The sequence below is a fragment of the Diadema antillarum genome, unplaced genomic scaffold (genome assembly GCF_040938485.1).
Source record: "Diadema antillarum isolate AM-2024a unplaced genomic scaffold, OU_Dant_1.0 seq00000953_RagTag, whole genome shotgun sequence".
Lineage (NCBI taxonomy): Eukaryota > Metazoa > Echinodermata > Echinoidea > Diadematoida > Diadematidae > Diadema > Diadema antillarum.
Window position 1 is genome coordinate 655,001 of NW_027271801.1, and position 25,351 is coordinate 680,351.

General features: G+C 40.1%; 1 protein-coding gene across 1 annotated transcript in view; it reads right to left on the reverse strand.

Moving 5' to 3' along the window:
- Window positions 1-25,351, reverse strand: part of LOC139741775 (probable ATP-dependent RNA helicase DDX46) — a 41,035-nt gene that overhangs the window by 12,860 nt on the left and 2,824 nt on the right. Inside the window, exons 2-19 of the mRNA XM_071652363.1 lie at window positions 22,790-23,005; window positions 21,295-21,543; window positions 20,025-20,244; window positions 18,938-19,159; window positions 18,760-18,762; window positions 18,258-18,473; window positions 17,292-17,411; window positions 15,803-15,971; window positions 14,864-14,984; window positions 13,119-13,294; window positions 11,310-11,431; window positions 10,315-10,393; window positions 7,827-7,909; window positions 6,825-6,989; window positions 4,871-5,068; window positions 2,783-2,916; window positions 1,329-1,491; window positions 367-516 (exon numbers count right to left, since the gene is read on the reverse strand). Coding sequence (XP_071508464.1) covers window positions 367-516; window positions 1,329-1,491; window positions 2,783-2,916; window positions 4,871-5,068; window positions 6,825-6,989; window positions 7,827-7,909; window positions 10,315-10,393; window positions 11,310-11,431; window positions 13,119-13,294; window positions 14,864-14,984; window positions 15,803-15,971; window positions 17,292-17,411; window positions 18,258-18,473; window positions 18,760-18,762; window positions 18,938-19,159; window positions 20,025-20,244; window positions 21,295-21,543; window positions 22,790-23,005 — 2,806 coding nt within the window. The remainder of the gene's footprint in view (window positions 1-366; window positions 517-1,328; window positions 1,492-2,782; window positions 2,917-4,870; window positions 5,069-6,824; window positions 6,990-7,826; window positions 7,910-10,314; window positions 10,394-11,309; window positions 11,432-13,118; window positions 13,295-14,863; window positions 14,985-15,802; window positions 15,972-17,291; window positions 17,412-18,257; window positions 18,474-18,759; window positions 18,763-18,937; window positions 19,160-20,024; window positions 20,245-21,294; window positions 21,544-22,789; window positions 23,006-25,351) is intronic.

A 25,351-nucleotide genomic window follows, 5' to 3' on the forward strand; every position in this document is an offset into this window, starting at 1 on the left:
CAGTGTGTCTCCCACTTAAGATGTATATTCTCCTGCTCCTGTTTAGTTTTGCCATATATGTTAAAATATAAGGCTAAGATACTAGTCCTAAAGCTGGACTCCAACCGCAAAAGACGTCAGCACTTAGCGCTCATGCAGTAAGCTACGTGCACATAACGATTTGCGCACATTTGTGCAATTAGTGTCCAGTTTGCTGGGGGTTTAGGCCAGAGAATCTCCCTTTAAGAGCTACTTGAGGTTGGAGTCTCTGCCCCCCCCCCAAAAAAAAGAGAAAATTCACACAGGCAATGTCATCATCACAACATCCATGATACTTCCCAATGTCAAAGATTCACATGATGTGAATAGTATAAGATATGAGCTTACATCCATGCCGGCATCTTCGTCATCCGAGTCCTGCAGACCGAGGGCAGCCTTCTGCAGTTTCTTCTTCTCGTTGGCCAGCTCCCGTTCCGTGTCGTCAAACTTGAAGCCCTTCCCGCCGAAGCCGCTGTTCCGTATCACCTCCTTTCCTTCCTGCACGTCATAAAGAGAGAATCATTTGAGATCAGTTTCCACAAAGAAGACTTCACTAATTCGAGCAATTGGTAAGTTAGAAAGTGAAAGACAGATACAATGCACATTATAGATTTTACACTTTTTCTTTTCTGAGACACAGTGTAACAAAATATCCATGCTTTGTGTAGGTCCAACATTGTTGGATTACCATACAGCATGAACAACCCACTTGAAATACTATTTAAGTTGAAATGATGCTTCAGTGTCATCAGTCTTGATGTAGCAGAGGGGTAGCGTAATAGAGGGCAAAATTAGGAGATGTGATTCTGTTGGTCTGTTTGCTCCTGTCTTTTGTTTGTTTGTTTGCTTGTCTGTTTTTAAGGGGTGTCGATTCACCACATGCACAACATCCCTATCATTATAGTTATCGAACTGATAAAATGCAATAATGCGATTCAAACAATTTTTCTGAAATACCATGATCTTCTACCACACACACACACACACACACACACACACACACACACACACACAGAGAGAATGCTATTCACAATGATATTAGTTAAATCATCTTGACATGTCTGTATCCTATTTTCCATAAATCTATTTACCAGCGTACACACAAAAACCTTGTGAATCCTCTTTACTCTCAGTCTAGACTCAATCAATTTGGCAATACACTCCTGGACTAAGCTCTTCTGAGAGAGGATCCATCAAGAAATTGAGCCAAACAAAACTTCAGATTGTTGTTGATATTGAGATGGCAGTAAGATTTTGCTTCTTATCTTGCCGCTACTCATCACACCAAGATTTCATCAAATGGTACTTACGGCTTTCTGCTGGTTGCAGTAGAAGCTCCACATCTGGGTTAGCTCATCAGGAACCTTACTCTCACTCAGCTCAAAGGCCTTAATGATGTCACCAGCATACTTGGCTTGGTCCGGAGTCAGAAACGTGTAAGAGAAACCTTTATTGCCCGCTCGGCCCGTGCGTCTGACAGAGTAAGTGTTTGCACATAGAATCATTCAGTTAAATTAATACATTGTCAATACAATTAGAAACTGTGGCAATGTCAGTTAAGTTTCAATGTACTCCCGGTTATAAGGGACACAGTTATGATAAAATTCTCCTTACAGTGTACTAAAAATTCAGGTTCTTAAATCATCATGTATTTTAAATGCTGTGATGTTCGGTTTTAACCAAAATTTGAAATAAAAAATGAAATCTCCTAAGGACTTTGCAATGTAATAGGATAATCATACTGGATGGATGAACAATCTTAATTAGATTCTCTGTAGAACAAAGTAAAAGCTTAGCAGACAGTTGCAACTTGTTAGTCTCCGTTATTGTTAGTCATCTACATAAATTCACATTCTCAATCAAGGTTCATGAATACATTTTGATTTACGTATTAATCACAAAGTATAACCTGTTCCTTAGTTGGATGAGAGAGGTGAGGGAGGAAAATATTGGAAAAACACCAAAATTTCAGTATGGTACAACAGCATTTCAACATATACATGCAGTTGGGCAACCAGATGTCACTCTCTATGCAAAAAGAGTGGCACTAGAATAAGAGTTGTGGAATTATCCTCAGAAGAACTGCAAAGTATAGGTTACAATTTCATGGCAACATTTATGGATGACATTTCATTCCAAAGGAAATTTGCAGAGCAGCAATGCTTTTTTCAAGGAAGGTAATATTGTGGCCAGGACTTGCCCCTTTAGGTCACTGGCTGCCCTAGAGCATGTGTGCAAACCACCAACGTACAGGGATGGTATAGTATTGGTTGAGATGAGGATTCAGCTGGTAATTCTTTGTGAGATACTTAGAAACCACTTTACAAAATGTTAAAGAGTATACAATTCTATGAGGAATTCAAATCATATTTGATGGAAATCGGTTTTGAAATTACTGAGATATAAAAAAAAAACAAAGTAAAGTGAAGCAATCCTAGTACAAGGTGGGTCCCACTTTTTATCGGAATTACTTGGTTTTGGGTATCTCAGTAATTTCAAAACAAATTTTCACCAAATAAACTTTGAATACCTCTTAGAATTATATGCTCTTTCATATTTCATAAGAAGTTTCTCATTATCTCACAAAAACACACACAAAAAGTTGGAAACCTGCAGCCCCATCTAAACCAAAACTGTACCATCCCTTTAACACATGGTTTGAAAACTGTGACTTCACAAGCTGACAAAAGAGCTCACATCTCCATGGTTACCCCCATCCATCTCTTCTGATGGGTTGGGGGGGGGGGGGGGGGGGGTCACCTACCCGACTCGGTGGACATAGTCCTCGTAGTGATTGGGGCAGTCGTAGTTGACCACCAGGATGAGCTGCTTCACGTCCAAGCCTCTGGCCGCCACGGAGGTGGCAACAAGGACCTTCACATTGGCCGCTTTGAAATCCTGAGGAAAAGGCGGACAAACAAACATGAGAAGACAACAAACTAGCTACGGTGATGAGAACGATATCAAAGGAATTGTTAGCAATTTCTCAAAGATATAGATTCCTTATCTTGTCCATTTGAAATAAGCATGTGTACTGAAGAGGTGTGTAATGAAGTTATGTATTGAAATATAGAAAACAACCTAGAATCACACAGCTGTGAGGAGTAATGAAAGTTTAAAACAAGGCAATCGCCGAATTGTGTCTCGCCCATTCGCGTACAAGGAATTAATATTTTTTATAACTCCCACAAGTTAATTGACCTGCTTATGACCTTTGACCTTGTGGTGACCTTCAACACCCTAAGGGACATTCACCATCCAAGTTTGGTCACAAACGGACAAAGGGATCAAAAGTAATGAGCCATAATCGAAACGCGCCATAAAAACTTAACATTGGGCCCTAAAAATTTGTTGACCCCTTTCTGTGACCTTTGACCTTGTGATGACCTTTAACTCCCCAAGGGACATCTACCGTCCAAGTTTGGTCACATACGGACATAGGGATCAAAAGTTATGAGCCACAATCAAAACGTGCCCTAAAAAATAACATTGGGCCCTAAAAGTTTGTTGACCCGTCTGTGACCTTTGACCTTGTGACGACCTTCACCTCCCCAAGGGACATCTTCCATCGAAGTTTGGTCACAAACGGACAAAGGGATCAAAAGTTATGAGCCATAAACGAAATGTGCCCTAAAAACTTAACATTGGGCCCTAAAAGTTCGTTGACCCCTGTCTGTAACCTTTGACCTTGTGGTTACCTTCAACTTCCCAAGAGACATCTACCATCACCCAAGTTTGATTGCCATTGTAGCAACATGTGCTGAGTTACGTGTGATAAGAGAGTCTTGCAAGTAAACTTAAACGTATGACCTCAAATGACCTTTGACCTTATCATGTGACCTCTTATGGCACCATAACATGAAGGTACCCCTAGTGCATCCATCACCCAAGTTTGATTGCCATTGTAGCAACATGTGTCGAGTTACATGTGATAAGAGTCTTGCAAGTAAACTTTAACATTTGACCTCAAATGACCTTTGACCTTATCCTGTGACCTCCAACGGCACCATAACATGAAGGTACCCCCAGTGCATCTATGACCCAAGTTAGGTTGTAATCCAAGCAACTTATGTGAAGTTATTTGTCAAAAGAGAGTCTTGCAGGTAAACTTTAACATAGAAAAGAGAGTCTTGCACATACTCTTTAATTTATGACCTCAAATGACCTTTGACATCATCACATGACCTCTGACAACACCATAACATGAAGATACCCCTAGTGCTTCTATCACCCAAGTGTGGCTGCCATTGCTGTAACAGATGCCAAGTTATGCATCATAAGAGAGTCTTGCAGGTAAACTTTAACATTTGTGACGGACGACGGACGGACGACGGACGGACGACGGACGGACGACGGACGGACGACGGACGGACGACGGACGGACGACGGACGACGGACGGACGCCATTTGGATCCCTTAGTCTCGTCTTCACCTCCGGTGGGCGAGACAAAAATAGAGGGACATGAATCTGTCCACTATGGATCACTGACTGGCTAAATCCTGTCACATGGATGGAAGTCACTCTGCAAACTGCTCTTTGTAAGGGTCATGGCCAATCTACAAATGCCCAAGTGCCAAGTAACCTTTTCAATAAAAAGAATAAGTTATTACACACAAATAACAAGTGAACGTAATGTGCCATCAATTACAGGCTAACATGGACAAAAAACAAAAACAAAAACAAAACAAAAATTGTTTATCGGGAAAATGGCATTACTTTCATATTTGACTCCTTTCTAAGGGTGGGAGATGATAGTGAACAATGTTCAGGTAAGATGGCATTTAACTCTCCTTCAACATCACTTCAGTGCTGCTACTACGGGCCATGAAGCTCCTAGAGGGCTGAACTAACCTGTATGATGGAGTCCCGATCATACTGGTCGATGCCCCCATGGAGGGCCAGGCAGGGGTAAGAGGCCTTCATCAGATCCTTCAGTAGCAGGTCGGCAGACTCCTGCTTCTCCACAAAGACCAGGACTTGACCCTTGTCGTGGTAGTAGCCCAGGAGCTCCAGGAGCTTCAGGAACTTCTGGTCCTCTTCCAGGATCATCTGCAGAGAAAAGGAACACAGGTCTACATTTCTGTGGCACTTGCATTGTGGAGTCATGGTCAGGAGAGGTATGAGACACACAATCTCATTATTGGATCGTATGTGACCATGCATCACAAAACCAACAAAAAGTCACATGCACTGATTTTGTGTGAGGACTGAAAATAAGTGAAATGGGTCAACCTAGCCATTCTTGAGTTTTTCACATTTTCTAAAAGAGCAAGGTGGCATTAATCATGGACAGAATGTGTTAATAGAGCATGCTCAATTTCAACCTAATCTGATTATCCCTCCATTGTTGTTGCTCAAGTGGTTTACATCCTGTTTTTGTCCCATTCATTGCACAGCTAGCACTGCTTGGTAAAGATTAAACACTTGAATAGACACTGTACTTCAGAGCCTCTTTTCTCACTTCACACTTCTCTGGAGTATGTGCTTTCTTTCCAATATTTAGATAGGTTAAAAGAGTTTATTTGAAATGAGTTATACATCATTTAAAAGCTTAAAGTCTGCTCTTTTAGAATCTGCTTGTAACTAAAAATCCACGTCTGGAGACTTTTTGTTGGTTTCACATATATTCAAGAGTGCCCACAATATCATGAGATGCTCTCTATATATGGATCTTCTCATATAATTTGACCTTGTATGAACTGTAAAACTAGAAATTTTTGTGAGTTTCGTAAGGAGCCAAGATTCACAAATTTAAAATGCATGCATAAGTTCTTGTCTACACTATTGCATTGAATGCCAGTGGCAATCTGTGAAAACTCAGTGTCAAATAAAAAACTGTACACTCCAATTTGCGAAAATTTCATGCCGCAAATATTTTTGGTTTTACAGTATTCAGTGTTTACAGAGTGGGAATGACAAGACACGAGACAAAATTACAAGATATGTGCTCTTGACTTGATGTAATTGCATAGGACAGTGTGTCCCTTTGATCTCCAACAAGTTATCCTACTCCATGCTGGCCTTCCTTGGGTGTGATGTTCAGCCTTTTTCAGGAAAACATCCAAATCACTTTTGATTTGGTCTGTCTAGCGGGCTGGCACGTTGTGGGAAAAGGTCAACAGCCAGATTATCATCTGGAAAGCATATGAATTGGAGCGTGACGAGAGACATAAGAATGAAATTTAGGAGTCAAGGTGTGTGGAGAGCCATGGTGATAATATAGAGATACATTTTATGATAATGCAGAGACATATTCTGTGTGTAAAATATGACAGGTTTACCACGACAGCTCAACATTCTTTGGACAATCCCTAAACATGAAGAGTAAAGCTTCAGTCTCTTTGTTCTTGGCAACATGAATGTTCGACTGTTGCCCTTGGATACATCTGACAGGGAAGCACGGTGCCTTTGATTCGAGCATACTCTAATACAAAGCCTAGGACATAAACAGATAGACACAAGACTGAACTGCACCATCTTTGTCACAGATTGTGAAATAATGGTTCTAATTAATTCCATGAAATGTTTCTGGGCATAGATCCTGAATGCTAATAATCTCACATTATGGAGTTGAGCTTTCACTCTACTCAGACCACTATGATTTTGAGGTTTTAATATCAGTGATGTGATTTGGTGATTTAAAGCAGAAAAAAAAATACACAGGTGGCTTTGAGGAGTCAACAGGAACTGCTATGAAAAGGTGGCAAAGATGGCATTTCCCTCTGAAGACGGTAAGATGCCAATGAGGAAACTGAAGTCCCCACATAAGCTGAACACATCAAAATAAATGATCATGCACACTCACAGCATGCTGTGTGACATCCGAGCACACCACGCTCCTGCCACCGACTTGGACCTCTATTGGTTTGGTCAAAATTTTCCTGGCCAGGGCCTCCATCTGTCTGGGGAAGGTGGCCGAGAACAGAACAGTCTGTCTGTCTGGGCGGATGTTGTCCACAATCTTCATCACCTGAACAATGGAAAGACAATAGTAATAAGTATCCTCCAACATAATCTTTACGAAAGATACTTTTGTCAAGATCAGCCATACTTTCACTGAAGGTCTTAGCTACCTCGGCATACATGTCATGTCATGATGATAAGACAGAATTGAGGTGACTTTTTAAGAGTTAGTGGTATCAAGCATTGAAATGCCATGGACAAAGATTTTAGAGTAAATAGTTTCATCTTTCCACATACCATTAACATTTGGCACTCCTGCATGGTTTCTGCAAGATTTCACTTGCCTCTATGCAGTCATTGGCATGAATATAGCAGTTTTCACTTAGAGATACAACTACTAGATGGTTTAGTGACGAGACTATGAAATGTACCACCAGTTTTTTTCACTTTCTTTGAAAACTTATAATCATCTTATCTGAAATCAGTGATACAACATTAATCTCTTATCCTCACTGCATCATACATGCAGACAACTTCATGCTGATTACAGGAAAATATACCATATTGAAATGAACACAAAAATATAGATGAAAACATGTCAAAGTATGGCTTCTAACATGAGTAATCCATGCAGAATGCAAATTTGGGTTTCTACAATGAGAGACAAAGCACAAAGTTTTACCAAGAAATATGGGCAGCTTCTGCCAAAGTCCTCCAATCTCAATTCTCATTGTGGCAGGGAGGCATTTTTTTTCTCATTTTTTTTTTCTTGGGGGGGGGGGGGGGGGCTGAAGTCAAGAGTGACAGCTTTTTCATCTCACATCAACATTTCACGGGGGAAAAGTCTTGATTTTCTTTGGGTAATGAGATATGATACTTAGTGCTTAACCATAATTCCATTTACCTGGGGCTCAAAGCCCATGTCGAACATCCTGTCTGCCTCATCCAGTACAATGTAGGTACAGCGACGCAGATTAGTGACACGACCTGCAAGATTTTTTTGAACAGGTTTCACGATAAAGTGATAGAACAGAGAATGTGATTAGATGGATACAAGTAAGACAAGAGTTTGAATTTCTTTTCTCTACTGCAAACATATTGGTATCTTCTAGCTGGGGGTACGAAAGGATCCGGTTTTTTATGTTTCTATGATGTAAGCTTGCACCAGCTGGTTTCATATTTCAGATCAGACAAATGTCTGCTGAGCTTCTTGCAGTGTAAATTGCTCTTTCTGGTCATAAAATGTCAATATTTCAGCACATAGATCTGGGACAAAATATCTCATTGTGAAAATTACCATGACATTTCAAACTGATGGCAATCTTTCTCTGCACATCTCAATACTCTACAACTGCACACATCCATTAAGAGTAAAGTCAGTCCTCGGCTCTACACAAAAGAGCAAAGAATTCACTTCACATTTGGCATAACAATCTATGAGACAATTCTCTTCACATTCCTCAGGCATACTTCTAAATAATCATTAAATAGCCTTGCTGAGCTCCAGCGTATGGTCACATAACCAAACGACTCCAACGACGGCAGTTCCACTGTGTCATAGTGCCCTTTGGCATTTGACCTTTGCACTTTACGACCTCTGCATCACCTTTACCTAGATTTCAGGGAGGGAAACGCAAGAGAAACATTACAACGGCATGTGTGGATAACTAGTGTACAGTGGGCGGGGAATTCCCAAACCACAAAGTAGGGAAAACTACGCTTTTATCCACAATCTTGTTTCTTTTGAGTACTAGTTCCCTCACAAGTCATGAACCTTTTAACATACATTCATAATGATATTACTGTCTTAACTCACAATGATATGCTAATTATCTACAAAGACAACTACTTTGATAACTGAAAGGTGTTGTTAGAAAGTGTAATAGTACACATTCCTAGCTGTGAACATTTTGCCTAGTCCTGGGTTAAAAGTGATTGCTAATCACAGGAGTAATTTGCTGATTTCTGACACTTTTGAATGATACCTCTGGATATACAAATATTCATTCATATTTTCTTTCTAATCTGACAAGCTTCCTGACATTCCTATGAGATAATCTTGTTACCTAATACATACAGGGCAATGTTCCCATAATGAGTCGAAATTAGACTAGGATCTTATGAGTGGAAAAAGTTACCTGAATTTTAAACACTGAAATGAGAATAAAACTAAAAATGGTAGTATGAGAAACATCATTACAGCATTTATTTGACCGTATTTGTTTAATTTTTCAATCTATCACTATTTGGGAGTATTCACATCTTGCTATAAAATCTGAAATTATATTTTCTGCAGAGCTGTGAAGGCAGAATTGCTTGGATTTCACATTGAGGCCACAAAACATTATTTGTATCATACTTGTACCATAATCATAAAATTCAGATCTGCACAAGGTGACTAGGTCATTACTCTTGCAACATAAACTAAACGGAACTCTTCACGGAGATTTTAAATCGGGGCTCGCTGAACAGAGTTTTTCGGGAACGCTGAAAAGAAACCAATACTTTTGTTAGAATCCTGGCAGGAACTCTTCAAGCTACTGACATAGGTCTGTTTAAATGATAGCAACATGTCTCGCATGCTACAAAATTAAGTTTTCATGTACTTTTTTTTTAAAAATCAGTCAAAATTTAATTGATTAGAGTATACAAACTGGCAGCAGATTAGCTATTCCAAGGCATAAACAATGCTTAATCACTTTACTTGAATAGTGAAGACTAATTTTACTACAAACTCCACTCAATTACCTTGGATATTTCTACAGATAACAATCCCTTTATCATGGGGATAACTGGCATAATCATAATAAAGAACACATGAAGTAATCGACTATGTGGAACCAGTGACAATTATCTAAAGCTCCTAAAAAGAAAGTTTATCTCTTTTGCCTTTTTTGTAATCTATTTTCCTTTCTTTCTTTCTACATTTCTTTTTACACTATTTTCTTCAGCCATGAAGTGAGGTGAGAAATATACAACACTTTATACCATCTCAAAATAACTACCTATCATCTTAATAGAATCAGTGCATTTTCTCTCTCAACAGCAACATCATTACCACAAAACTGCTATGATGATTGGGGCTGACATCATTAATTTGCCCCATAACACATTATGAATCTATCAAAGATGCACTTTTAATTTTACATTCAACTGTGCTGAAAACAGACTTTTACATAATATGCTTCGGCAAATATCATTAAAAAAAACCATTTGGAAGCAGCTGTATCATTCTAAGATCTTCATTTTGCCAAGAACACTTGCACCTGACATCTCCATGAAACAGGAAACCATGTTGCATTATGACATTACAACATGAATATACCGAGAATGCATGAGTCATGTTCACCAATTTCTTTACTCACTGACACAAGTATAAAATTGTGACCTACCATTATTTGCTCCCAGCATGTCGATCATGCGACCTGGTGTGCAGACAATGATTTCTGCCCCTCGCTTCAGCTCAGCAATCTGAGGAGGGAAATGACAAAGACTTTTTACAACTCATTCCATTTTGATAAAAAGCAGACATGATGCACTTTTTCAATTGGTAGTGCAGCCAATGTTCAGGTTTATAAGGCTACAATACAGTCAAAACCGCTCTGGAGAGCACCTGCTTACAAGGACTACCTGTTTATAAAGACCACTAAATTTGTTTCCCCTTCACAAAATTGTACATTCTAATAAACCTGTCTGTAGAGACCACTTTTTATATTGCCCTCTGGTATTCTATGTAGACAAGTTTCACTAGATTACATACTTATACATTCTCTTGAATGGATGAGTTTTAGACATAGCAGAAAGATACAACATGAAAATCACTATTGCACCTTTAGGAAACATTTCCCAAATTTTCTGTAATCCAAACAGAACACTGCACTTATGTTACCATCAGTCACTAGTCTGATTGTTATGAGGTATAAATTTCCACATTGCTTGTGAAAACACTGTTCATGTATAATAGTAAAAAGAAAACAAATAAATTTCCTACTCCAAAGACTGAGACTCACTTAAAAATAGTAAAACATCAACATTTTCACATCAACATTTTCAACATCTCTTCAAATTAGTCATATTGGCTAAGTTTTCTCCACCATCTAAACACTCCATCCTGAATTTTCTGTTTTTGCGGCACAAAACTTTCGCGAATTGGAGCCCACAGCCTTTTTCATGGCAAGAAACTTTTGCAAATTGCCACTGGCATTCAGTGCATTGTGCAGACAAACACGTTTGCTTGCATTTCACTTTTGAAAATCGTGGCTCCTCGCGAAATTTCCGAAAGTTTAATGCACAAGAGAATTTCTGGTTTTACAGTAAATGACACTATGGTTAATACCATTTTCAAAGAAATGGTAAGACCGAGGATGGAAGCGAGTGCCATACTGACCTGCTCACTGATACCAGCTCCACCGTACACACAGACAACCCTCAGACCCATGGACTTTGTGAATCTCTTGCACTCCTTATAGATCTGCATGGCCAGCTCTCGGGTGGGGGTCATGATGACGGCTGGGCAGGGGTAAGGAGAAACAAAGAGGGGGAGAAAATTCTTACCCTGTGTTCACTGTCATCGGCAGGCTTTAGAATCATATCAGAGCAATTACCCGGGGGTAATTGCCCTAGACCCCTTAGAATGTCAAATACCATCATACCATATATTTACAGATATTATGAAGAGACGAAACAGGAAAACTTCACATGCTTTTATTTCAAACTGAGTCTTTCTGGTTGTGACCAATTATCAGTGTACGAAGCCTGTCCTGATTTTGACGATAAGGCTCCAGTTTGATATTGTAGCCTTATGAAAACACAACGTAGAATCCCCTAAAAAAATCAATAGTTAGCCCTTCACACTGTCCCAAGAAGTCAATACACAATCCCCATGACCAAACACTCAAACAAACGTGAAAATTAGCATGTTGCACTCCCAACTGAAAAAGGTACCCCCTGAAGTAAACACTTTGAAGATCTTCAGCCCTTGGCTACACAAGACAAACTAGTATTGATGCACGATTAGGATTAATTATGATTATGATTACAATTATGATTACAATTTCGATAATGATTACCATAACGATCATGATTATGGTTGTTATCTACGCAGTCATAGTAGTAGTAGAAGTAGTTGTAGTAGCAGAGCTACCAAGTCTCACGCATTCTGCGTGAGACTCAAGCATTTAGGGTCTGTCTCACGATCTCACGCAGGGCACCCATTTTTCTCACGCATCTGGTGAAGTTTGCAATTTGGGCCAAAAATAAGGAGCATAGCTCAAAGGATTAGAGTGATAGTTGCAATTGAAGGTATATTTCCCTTTTGCCTTTCAAAATTAGTAAAAAATAGTCACTTAAAGGACAAGTCCACCTTCATATACACAAGGATTGAGAGAATGCAGCAATATTAGTAGAGCACATCAGTGAAAGTTTGAGAAAAATCGGACAATCCGTTCAAAAGTTACGAATATTTTAAGTATCTGCGCAGTCACTGCTGGAAGAGAAGACTACTACAGTGTATGATGTCACATGCGTATACAACTATATAAAGAAAATAAAAAGAGAATTTCACAGAACTTTACTTTTTGAATAAAGTGCACAGTTCTTCGACTTGCTACTGACATATGTTAAGGGTAATATTATTCCCCCTGCCTTCTGAAAGAGAGAAGTCGAGCGTTCTTTTGTTATGCGAGAAAAATGGAAATATGTTGAATTTTCTTTATTCTTTCTTTATATCGTTGTACTCATGTGACATCACAAGCTATAGTAGTCTTTTCATCCAGTCGTGACTGAGCAGAAACTTCAAAAATTCATAACTTTTTAATAGATTGTCCGATTTTGCTCAAACTCTCACTGATGTGTTCTACTAATATTGCTGCATTCACTCAACCCACATGTCTATGAAGGTGAACTTGTCCTTTAAGTATGCACCAGATCGCATCATTAAGAGCTAATAATTTAAAAAAAGCTCCCTACCATGGGAGGGGGGCACCCTCCTCGTTCGCGTGCGCATGCGCGCGAGCACCGAGACGCCGAGTCATAAAGATCTCACTCATAAAAGTTTTTTGAACTTGGCATCTCTGTAGTAGTAGTAGTAGAAGAAAAAGTAATGGTGGTGGTAGTAGCAATAGTATCATCATCATTACAGCTGTATTATCACTACTACTACTACTACTACTACTATCTTTTAAAAAATGGTGCTTACATATAGGGCCATCCTCAGCTTCGAGTGGATCCTGGTCCATAATATGGCGGAACATGGGAAGTAGAAATGCAATGGTCTTGCCGCTGCCAGTCTTGGCGATGCCGATGAGATCCCTGCCTGACATGATGGCAGGGATGGCCTGGCACTGGATAGGGGTTGGCTTCTCGTAGTTGTTCCTAGAAGTAAATTGTGCACATTTGAGTTTGATTTGGATTAGTTTGGCAGTTGTCTTTTTAATACAGTCTGGAGTACTGCATAATTACACCTGCACTGCTCTCTATCACACACACAAACATCAAACCTAATACAAATGTATTACTCTTTGATATTGCACAAGCAAAATTTTCCGTTTGATGACTTGATACACTGTATGGCAGTGACCAGTAGACTCGAAATGGTGAATATTATCATAGTGGTAATTATTATCGAAATGGTAAATATTATCATAGTGGTAAATATTATCGAAATGGTAAATATTATGGTAAATATTATCATAGGTGATGACTTAATACGCTGTATGCCAGTGACCACTTAAAACTAGACTCGAAATGGTAATTACAGTACTCTCCGCGTAATTGGGTATCGCTTAAACGGGTACACCGTTTAATTGGGTAGAAATGTCAAAATCAGTTCCAATGCACATTAAATTTACCTGATAATCGGGTTGCCTCTCCGCATAAATGGGTCAATAATTTTCTTCTAATCTAATTTCTACCTGCATTTTATGGCTGATATAACACTTAAAGAAATCATGAATGCCAAATTTTTCACGACTAATCGTAGTTTTTGCTTAATTTGCAAAGAAGACCGATCATTTGGGGAGTGATTAAACATAAAAACACATGTACGTGTACCAGTACCGACTTGCCACATGTAAATGAACATTACACATGTAGCTGGCACTCACAACTGCATAGACAGACATGAGTTAAACACACTTGCGCTCCTCCCTTGCTCCTGAACAACAATCACAATAAATCAGGCCATGCACCAGTTCCATAATTTTGCTTCTCCCCAATCACTTCTCGAAAAGTAACCCGACGTTCTACGTGACTAGTGCCTTCAAAGAGACGTGTTCATTTCGGAAAACATTTGCGTGTTAGTGAGGAGTCTATAGTCAAACGACTAACTTTTCTGAAGACATATTTGTCCGAAAAAAGAGTGTACATTATTGCTCGTGACTGACCTAGTGTAAGGTCTGTATAATGTGCCGTGCAAGCACACATGTTAAGCATACAGTGTAGGTGTTTGGTGCAGTGTACAATGCATGTACATGCACATTGTATGTGTCAATTGTGAATGATACGTGTTCTTCTTTTAATCGGGTGCTCCGCTTAATCGGGTAAGAAACGCTCTGCCCGAGCCTACCCGATTATGCGGAGAGTACTGTATTATTGTAGGCTCCCGTTCAAATACACTGCTTCATTCTTTTTACACTCCTTCCCTGGAAGCCATCAACAATCTAAATATACTTTTCTGATTGCATTTGCAAAAACCATCATGAAACAGTGCTTTCAAGCAAATTCTACTAAAGCTGGTCATATGAAGATCCTATAAAAATCCCAGTGATCACTGAATATCATTTACGACATGCTTCATGCTTTACATCCTATTAATGTTTAGCAATAAGAAACTGAAATGCCTTGTCTCGTATATTCTACAGAATATGTGCACAGTATTGCTCATCATTCTTATGTTGAGCATCACAAAAATCAGGGGGAAATGGTGAATGAACAAGAAGCCACCTTTTCAGGACTGATAGGACACGTTGGGAGACTCCGCACTGGACCCAGGAGTCCACAGGCTTGGGGCAATTCTTGCCTCGAACTTTGATGCCCTCCAAGTCAGACCTTTTCTTGTCCACATCTGTCACAAGACATAAATCAGCAAGCACCGGTCAGACACACGGCATTCATACAGACAGACTTTCAGAACAATTCTACTTCTGATAAGAAGATAGTATGTCAGTAAGAATAGATACCTCTTTACATATCTCTTACATATCATATTTACACATTTTGTTCCAACTTCTTCATTAATAAATGACTGTGTCAATGAATATCACAATGTTGGGTTTAGGAGAGTAGAGTATAGATTTTTCTAAAACAAAAGGTGACAGCTAAAGTCAATACCAATACCATGAGAATATCAATTATGTAAAAGTAGTTCACATGACCTCCCTTTCTGTGTGTCCCGGGATTTTTTTTTTTTTTTTTTTTTTTTTTTGGGGGGGGGGGGGGGGGGGGGGGGACATAATCACTGGTACTAATTGCACATACTGGGACTGTCATATACAAGGAATTGATACAAAATATTCCTGCTAGTGACAGTACATAGCTTTACATGGGCTTTTCCTCTTATCCATTGAGCTTTGCTTCTTAAAATCCACAAGAAGAAGAATGAAGATGAAAGCTGATGAAATAAATAAATGAATCCATTCAAACACACACAAGGCATTTACCTCCCCCCCCCCCCCCCCAACAAAAGGGTAAAACAACAACCAAAGAGTACAGCATGAAAGCATACTTGTGAGACCCTATGTGCAAAGTACAGACTGTTGCCTTCCTGAATGTTTCTGATTTCTAAGAAAGTAAAAACACTCTCAATAATCCCACATTGTGATCCAAATTGTCTTCTGTATATCAGGCTGTCATATGTTCTGAAGTAGATAAAGATAAACTTACCCTCTTGTGACATTTTGGCCAGCTCTGGTACCTCTACATAGAAGTTCTTCCTATAGGGCGGGTAAACAATTTTAGAATGGTCCACCTTGGCTAGTTCCTTTTTCTTCTTCTGCTCCAGAGCTGCCATTGTGTCCATCAAGTTACTCTGCTGCTCTTCCTCAGAGGAGTACTGCAAAGGGGAAGGAGAGAGAGGAGAAGGAGGAGGAGGAAGAGGAAGATGAGGAGGAGAAGAAGAAGGAGAATGAGGAGGGGAGGAGAAGGTGGATAAGGAGGGACAGGAAGAGGAGAAGAAGGCAGAGGAAGAGTAAAAGGAGCAGAAGGAGGACAAGAAGAAGAGGAGGAGAAAGAGGAGGAGAAGGTGGAAAAGGAGGCCAGGAAGAGGAGGAGAAGAAGAAGGAGAAGGAGAAAGAAGAGGAAGAGGAACAGAAGGATGAGGAGGAGGAGGAGGAGGAGGAGGAGGAGGAGGGGAGGAGAAGGTGGATAAGGAGGGACAGGAAGAGGAGAAGAAGGCAGAGGAAGAGTAAAAGGAGCAGAAGGAGGACAAGAAGAAAAAGAAGAGGAGGAGAAAGAGGAGGAGAAGGTGGAAAAGGAGGCCAGGAAGAGGAGAAGAAGAAGAAGAGGAGCAGGATGAGGAGGAGGAGGAGGAGGAGGAGGAGGAGAAAGAGGAGGAGAAGAAGAAGACGGCAAAGGAGGAGGAGGAGGAGGAGGAGTAGAAGGTGGAAAAGGAGGGGCAGGAAGAGGAGAAGAAGGAGGAGAAGGAGAAAGAAGAGGAGCAGGAGGAGGAGGAGGAGAAGGAGGAGAAAGAGGAGGAGAAGAAGAAGATGGCAAAGGAGGAGGAGGAGGAGGAGGAGGAGTAGAAGGTGGAAAAGGAGGGGCAGGAAGAGGAGAAGGAGGAGAAGGAGAAAGAAGAGGAGCAGGAGGAGGAGGAGGAGGAGAAGGAGGAGAAAGAGGAGGAGAAGAAGAAGATGGCAAAGGAGGAGGAAAAAGAGGAGGAGGGGGAGTAGAAGGTGGAAAAGGAGGGGCAGGAAGAGAAGAAGAAGGCAGAGGAAGAGTAAAAGGTGTAGAAGGAGGACAAGAAGAAGAAGAGGAGGAGAAGGAGGAGGAGAAAGAGACAAGGAGGTGGAGGTGGAGAAGGAGGACAATAAAGAGAGGAGGTGGAAAAGGAGGGCAGGAAGAGGAGAAGGAGAAGGAGAAAGAAGAGGAAGAGGAGCAGGAGGAGGAGGAGGAGAAGAAGGAGATGAAGGAGAAGGAGGGGAGGAGAAGGTTGCCAAAGAGGGGCAGAAAGGAAAGGAAAAAGAGGAGGAAGAGGAGAGGCAGGGCAGAAGGAAGAGAAGGATAATGTAACAAAGTATTAACAAAACCCAGATAAAAATATCAACAGAAATGCACTTTTAATTAAATTCATGTTGTTTGTACTAAATTTCCTACCAACAAGAATCAAATCAGTGTCCAAAAAAGAGCAAATTGAATCTTATGTAATGCTCCCCACCTCCATCGCATCTTGGTCATTCTCCATTAGTTCTCCCTTCTTTTTGCCGACTGTCACGACAGTTGTCACAACGGGAGTCTTCTTCTTGGCCACTCCGGTCACAATGCTGAACTTTGGTGCCTGAAACGAAACAAGACATTTCAGTATATTAGACATACATACAGAAGACAATTTGGATCACAATGTGGGATTATTGACAGTGTTTCCACTTGTTATCATTAAAGGACAAGTTCACCTTCATAGACATGTGGGTTGAGTGAATGCAACAATTTTAGTAGAACACATCAATGAGAGTTTGAGGAAAATCGGACAATCCGTTCAAAAGTTATGAATTTTTGAAGTTTCTGCTCAGTCACGGCTGGATGAGAAGACTACTATAGCTTGTGATGTCATATGAGTACAACTATATAAAGAAAGTATAAAGAAAATTCAAGATATTCTCACTTTTCTCGCATGATAAAAGAACACTCGACTTCTCTCTTTCAGAAGTCAGGGGGAATAATATTACCCCTAACATAAGTCAGTAACAAGTCGAGGAAATGTGCACTTTCTTCAAAAAGTCAAGTTTTGTGAAATTCTCTTTTTATTTTCGTTATATCGTTGTACACGTGTGACATCATACACTGTAGTAGTCTTCTCCTCCAGCAGTGATTGCACAGATATTTTAAAAATTCATAACTTTTGAACGGATTGTCGGATTTTCCCCAAACTTTCACTGATGTGTTCTACTAACATTGTTGCCTTCACTCAATCCACGTGTATATGAAAGTGAACTTGTCCTTTAATTACAAACATTCAGGAAGACTACAATATGTACTAGACTGCATTGAGTCTCACATGTGTTGGCATAATACAAATCAAATGAACTCATTGATCAATATCAGATATGTCATGGGTGGTCATTCACACATAATGATTCTACATGTGCATTTTCTGAAAAGTCACAGTGGTAAAATTTTCACCTACCTCTGAAGTGCCGTTCCCTGAGCTGGCTATGGTTGTCTTTTCCTGGGGCACCTTCTTGTCTTTGCTGTTCATTTTCTTCACCTCCTCGTGGACCCCCTTCATGAAGGCATCCAAAGGGTCGACGCCATCATCCTCTTCCTCCTCCTCCTCTTTCTTCTTGTCCACCTCCATCTTGTCATCTTCATCATCGTCGTCCAGTTTGCTCAGAGTTGGCTTCTTCAATTCCTCAGTCTTATTCTCCTGTTAGAGACAAAAAAGATCAATTTTGATTGTCACTCTCATCCACTCACTCTAGTACAAGTACACTCTGGAACAAGTGTCACATTTCTAAAGATCTCTAAAAGTGATCTACCCGTAGAAACAAATGGCTCCTTCACAAAGGGACACGACTTCATAGCATCGTTCACTGTCTTTCAGCATTCATGGATGTAATCAGTAGGTTGTGGACTTGTAAAGCCCTAAGGATCTACTCGGTTATCAACTTAATAATGCAAACACAGACAGACTCAATCTCCAATATAGCAAACGTACAGTTGGTTCCATCAAAAGCTCTAAGCATGTCTTTAAAGGTTTTCCCTCCGTACAGTTAACTAAATGCCAGTCTCTTTCGGTCTGTAGAGATCTGTGTCTTGTGGGCTGGCCACCTATCTGTTCCTGTGACTCCCTGCTTCTTTACTCACCTCTTCTGCCTCGGGTTCGGGTTCTGCTTCATCATCCGCATCTTCGTCATCATCCTCAAGACTCCACTTCTTGCCCGGTTTCTGGGCAGCAGCAGCTGCCTTCTCCTCCTCCTCCGCCTTGGAGGCACCCGTTGGCTCCTCCGCGGTCTTCTTCCGTTCCATTCGCCACCTCTCTATCCGCTCACGTCTCTTCTGCATCTCCTCTTCCAGCCGCTTTTGCTCCTTGGGAGTTCAGAACCACAAACACCACAGATAAACAGAGCTTCCAGCATGTCTGTATACAATTTACTAATCATTCTTATGAAAATTACTAATAGTGCCGTGGGCTGTTTTACATAGAAGCACACAGTTTATTCACTATTATCAATAAAAAATACTAAAACGCAGAATTTTGGGATGCCAAAACAGCTAAACATGTTAACATGCTAAAAATTAATAATAATTTCTAAATTTTACAAACAGTTGGCAGCTATAGATACATCTTTCCTTCCCACACACCTCAATACCAAGTCTACTGCTTGAAGGAGTATGTAAGCATTCACGCATTGGCTCTATTTTATAGCCATGATTCATGAATTTGGCTCCTCTACTGCATACATTCATATTTGATTTGACAAACCTGCTCATTCATTCAAGAAAATCAACACTGCCTACAAGCCAACCAGTGCAATTTCTATCACTGATAATCAGTGGGGTCATGCCTATGTTCCTATACTATAATATTTCAAGAATATGCAATGAGACTATGACACATGAAAGGAAATCATATTACTACATAATTATATTTATTGCAAGATGTATAGGCGACTCTCATTATAACGAAGCTCTCGTACCGGCAAATTTCTTCTGTTGTATCGAAATTCCATTTTAGCCAACATAAAGATGTCTAAACAATAATTTTGGGACCTGAATTTTCACTTTGTTGTGACAAGAGTTTGGTTATAACCATGTTCGTTATAACAGACGTGTACTCTATTGTAAACATTAACCACATCACTTGCATTGTGCACAACTACAAGCACATGCTAGGTCACATAATTTTTGCTTTTAACTTTTACAAGTAATTGTATCTATCTACATCACTTACCAACATGAGGCCTTTCTCTTCCTTTGTCTCTTTTTCCTCCTTCTTCTCTTCCTTGACCACTTTGATTTCTTCTTTCACAACGATTCTAACTTCTTCTTTCACCACAACTTCCGGCTCTGGCTTTTCCTCAGGTTCCTTCTTCACCTCCACTTGAGCAGGAGGCTCAACTTTGACTGCAGGTGGCTCCTTGGGCTTGACATCTTTTTCAGGTGACTTTGACCTATGAGAAACAGATTTTATATAAATGTAACAACTGTGGAAATTCCTTTAGTTTTTTTTTTCCTTATATACTCTATGTATGCTATATTTATGTGCTTTAAAGGGGATGGCTAGTAACTGATCAGTGGGAATCAGTGGGAATGCTGGGGGATGATTGTTCCAATCCTTGTGGGATTCACTTAAGAGTACATTATATATCTATCGTTGTGTGAAAATTATTTGCTTCAGAATGGTCTCATATTCAAGTAATGTGCAGTTTAATGTTTTCAGGTTAGCATGCCTGTACAGGAACGGGGCGATCGTTAACATTAAACTGCACATTACTTGAATATGAGACCATTCTGAAGCAAATAATTTTCACACAACAATAGATATTTAATGTACTCTTAAATGAATCCCACAAGGATTAGAACAATCATCCCCCAGCATTCCCACTGATTCCCACTGATCAGTTACTAGCCATCCCCTTTAAATGATTTAATGCCAGAATCCCATGAATTAACGTCAAATGTATTATGTTCATGTCCTCCATTTTGCCATTACAAGGAACAACTGAGAGTACACTTGTGTTTCTGTTTTTGGAATAAACAAATTTTCAAGGAATGTATCATTTATACATCATCAAAATATCATTTTGTGTTAATCAACTATGGTAAACCATATTGAAATAACAAAATTACAAATGAGAAATCATTTTGATTCAAATGTATGCCACTTTAATTTTCATAGCCTAGCCTTCCATTACTGCAACCTGATCATAAGGGCAAACATACTCTATCCAAGATAGTGTATGACAGTAAAGAACAATGCAGATCAGGGCCCTGTTTCATAAAGCTGTTCGTAAAGTTACGAACAACTTACGAGCGACTGGTGATCAGTTCTGATGTGCTATACTTAACAGAATTTCCATAATTCAGCACAAGAACTGATCACCAGTTGCTCGTAAGTCACTCGTAACTTTACGAGCAGCTTTATGAAACACCCCCCTGCACTGTCACATGGGCTGCAGCTGATTAGGAGGAAACATAAAACTGTAGCAATTCTAGATTACCTAGACTTTGATGAGCGGTCAGCTGACTGTGACCTCCTCCCCTGGCTCCTGCTGCGCTTGCTACGACGTGGACTCCGCGATCGAGACCTGCTCCTACTTCTGTGCCTCCTCGACCGCTCTCTGCTGCGACTCCGTGAGCGCCTGGATCTCCGATCCCTCTCTCTGTCTCTGTCACGATCCCGGTCACGATCGCGATCTCGATCTCGATCCCTGTCGCGATCACGACTACGGGGAGGACTCCGTCTATCTCTGTGCAATTTGAGAATCAGAACAAAGTAATAAAGTATGACAGGGAATTTAGTCCAAAGAAATGAAACAAAGTTATGATTCAAAATAACAATTGAGTATAAACCTCAAACTACATCTGATGATAGGTGAAATGTGTTTGCAGTGTTACCTTCATCTACTTGATATCAATACTTTGGAAATGAATCCAGTTCTCTCACACAGACAAATTAGGAAGCATATTGGTATATAGCATTTAGTATCATATAGCATGCACAGTATCAAATCATCTAAATCATAGAGCTTGTACACGAAGATACACCATGAACAAATTTTTAGATTTACATGCATGCTTTACATTACAACCAATATGGGGGTTATTATGCCACACTGTGTCAACTGCTCTTCTTGATTTTTACACTTCACTTTTACCACACCTTGGGTCATAGAAGATGGTGCTAGAAGTCTAAAATTCTGAGTATTTGCACATACTAAATGTTAAAAACAGCCACTAAATGTTAAAAGCAGTCACTAAAAAAGACCAAAACTAATCTCCGAAGTACACTTATTGATTTGAATAATGTAATATAAGTACAGACTTCCTCCTGTCATTATTTTTCAGAAAAAAAGAGAGAGAGAGAAAAAAAAAAGATAATGAATAGCTGCCTGATTGCTATTTGTCACAATATTGCAAATTCATAGCAAATATGTTAATATTCTTAAATTGAACAGCATCAAAGAATGTGAATGCAGTTTGAGCAGCCATGACATCAACAGTGAAAGGAAAATCTCCAATCTAATAAGCCAGTTTGTAATTAGCTCATGTGCACATTGGTACAAATGATCTTTCTCTTTTTCTCAGTTGGGTAGGCACATAATGCACAAGCTTGCCTGGCCTAACAATTTACAGAATTCATGTTTAAACAAAGAATAAACTTGTGTACGGCAGGTGACCTTGATGATCTGTCATAAATGCCCAGGGAAGCATATATTTCATTGTTTTTCCCTGAATGAATTAAGATTTTTTTTTTCTATCAATACTAACAAATGTCAGGCTTACCCTACTGTCTTATCTGGTGGATGTGCTGGAAAACACCATTTATAGGGATCACATGAATAATCATCACATCACATAGGGTATATGCTTATCACAGTGCATTTACAAACCAACAGGCCTGTCAGTAAAAATGACCTTTTTCTGCACATGCGCAAAGTGGAATTATGAACTGGTTTGCTGGACATTTGGTGACACACAAGGTGGGAATCTTACCGTCTGCGGTCCCTATCCCTCTCTCTTGATCTTGACCTTGACCTCCTTGACCGCTCTCTTTCTCTGCTTCGTGACCTACGTGACCTCTCTTTACTCCTTGACCTCGATCTCTTTCTGTCCTTTTCCTTGTCGCGAGATCTCTCCGGAGACCTCTTCTTTTTTGAGTCATCATCCTCATCAGCAGGTGACTTTGATTTCGATCTCTTTCGATACTGCCTGAATGAACATAAACAGAGGAAGGGGCACTTGAGGAGACAGAATTAGATTATCTAGAATGTTTACTCTATTTCACTCTTTGTATGTCATGTGGATATAAACTACTTACAAAGTAAATCATGAATGCTTGAGATTCCTATCAGAATTCTGAGTGCCAGTTACATCATCATTATTACATAGGTGTTTTTTTTTTCTAGTAGTAACATGCAACTGGAATAGACATAAGCTTAGAAAATCACCTAAAGAATTTACCCTTTCAATTGTCTGCAAATTCTTCTTTTCTGTATGCCCCATTGCGTTTGACTAAATTAAAAGTAAGTGAATTTTGGGTGCCAATGGATGAGCTGACTTGAGCACACAGAGGTGACATACAAAGTTATAATAAGAGAAACTCTAGTCTATGTTTGAGTTGACTATGAGGTAAAATACATGTAGATATTTCATCGAGATGAAAAGATGCAATGAAAAATTGATTATAATCAGAAAATGCAAGTTACAGGATGTAAACTTCAAAATCGTACCTATACTTGCCATGTTAGATGTCAGGTCATGTAGAAATTTCAGTGGCCGTGGAAATATTCAGCAAAAAAGAAATAATCAAATCCTTTCCAAAGGGCATGGCAGGGAGTGGAATTACTGGAACGATATGAAAGCTAATAAAGTAGCTTAGATAGCGAGGAAAATATGAAAACTACTCTTACAATCTTTTCGCACTTAAAAAAAGAAAATTATTGAGTGGGGATTGTGTTGAGAGTAGGAAGGTTGGCCCAAAACTGATGAAATTGTTTGTATGTGAAACATGCATTTCATTTTGAAAGAAGGCAGTGTATAGACCGATTCAATTTCGATGTCCTGTTCACCTGCGGCCGCTAGCGACGCTATAACGGTCGCCATAACTGGGGGCCAACGGGGCTTCCAGCGAGCTTTAGCTAGCGAGTCGCACTCACCATGGAGCTACAATCGTTTGTAGCTCCATGCACTCACAGAACTCTACACACCCAGTCGGCTCATCAGCAGCCTAGTGCACCCATCATGCATATTTAGCCAGCACCGCCGCGCTAATTGTGATTGTTTACTCACTGTGCGAAAGTCTTTCAGCGGCTTTTAATGTCTTTCTTTTGGACAAATTTAGTGATTCAGACATATTGATCTACAATGAAAACTCAGGAGAACATATTGTGCAGTTGTTGGGTGGATAAATAACAGCAGGAAAAAAAAGAAAGAACCGGAAATGGAAGCTGCATGCAGAGACTCCAACCCAAAGCACCTTTCTCAGCTGAGTTCTTTCTCTCAGATCCTGGAAAGCGTTCTGTTGAATCTAAACTGGATGATGATCTTGAGTGAACTGATCCCATCAAAGATGAGCAAAGGAAAGAGGCATCTCCCATGGATTACCCAAGACATCAAACAGAAGATGAGGAAACGTGACACACTGTTTAAGAAAGCTTTCCGGCAAGGTACTACAGCTGCATGGAAAGACTTCAGAAAGTTTTGAAATCAAGTGGCTAAGATTGTCCATGAAGCCCATGACAACTACATAAACAACATCATTGGAGCAAGTTTGCAAGACAATCCCAAAGTCTTCTGGTCCTACATCAGAAAATGCCGCACTGAAGTGATTGGAATACCTTCCCTGCGCACTGCTGTAAAACTATGTTCTGCAGCTGCAGAAAAGGCAGAAGTGTTGAACAACTTCTTCCACACCACTTTCACCAAAGAAGACATGCAGAATCTACCATCAAAGGACCAGCCTCCCTATTTGCCCATCGGACATCTTCACTTTGATAGGAGAGGAGTCGAAAAACAGTTACAGCAGCTAAACCCTTCCAAAGCCAGCGGACCAGATGAAATTCCACCCAAGCTTTTCAAGCTTATGGCCCACGAAATTGCTCCTGTGCTGTCCTTCTTGTTTCAACAAAGTTATAACACCGGCACAATACCATCTCAGTGGAAACAGGCCCTTGTCTCCCCGATTCACAAGTCAGGTGAGAAGAATTACCCTTCCAACTATCGTCCCATCTCTCTCACCAGCATTGGCTGTAAGATTATGGAGCACGTAATCCTTAGCCATGTCTCCAAACATCTGGTATCAAACAAGATTCTCACTGATACCCAACACGGCTTTCGTCAGGGCTTATCAGCTACCACACAGCTATCATCTGCAGTACATGAATGGTCTTCCATCCTTCAGAAACGCAGCCAAGTGGATACCATCTTCTTGAACTTCCAAAAAGCATTTGATAGAGTGCCCCACCAACGACTTCGCATCAAGCTCCAATATTATGGCATCTCAGGTGATACACTTAAGTGGATAATGGCATTCCTCTCAGACAGAACACAGTGTGT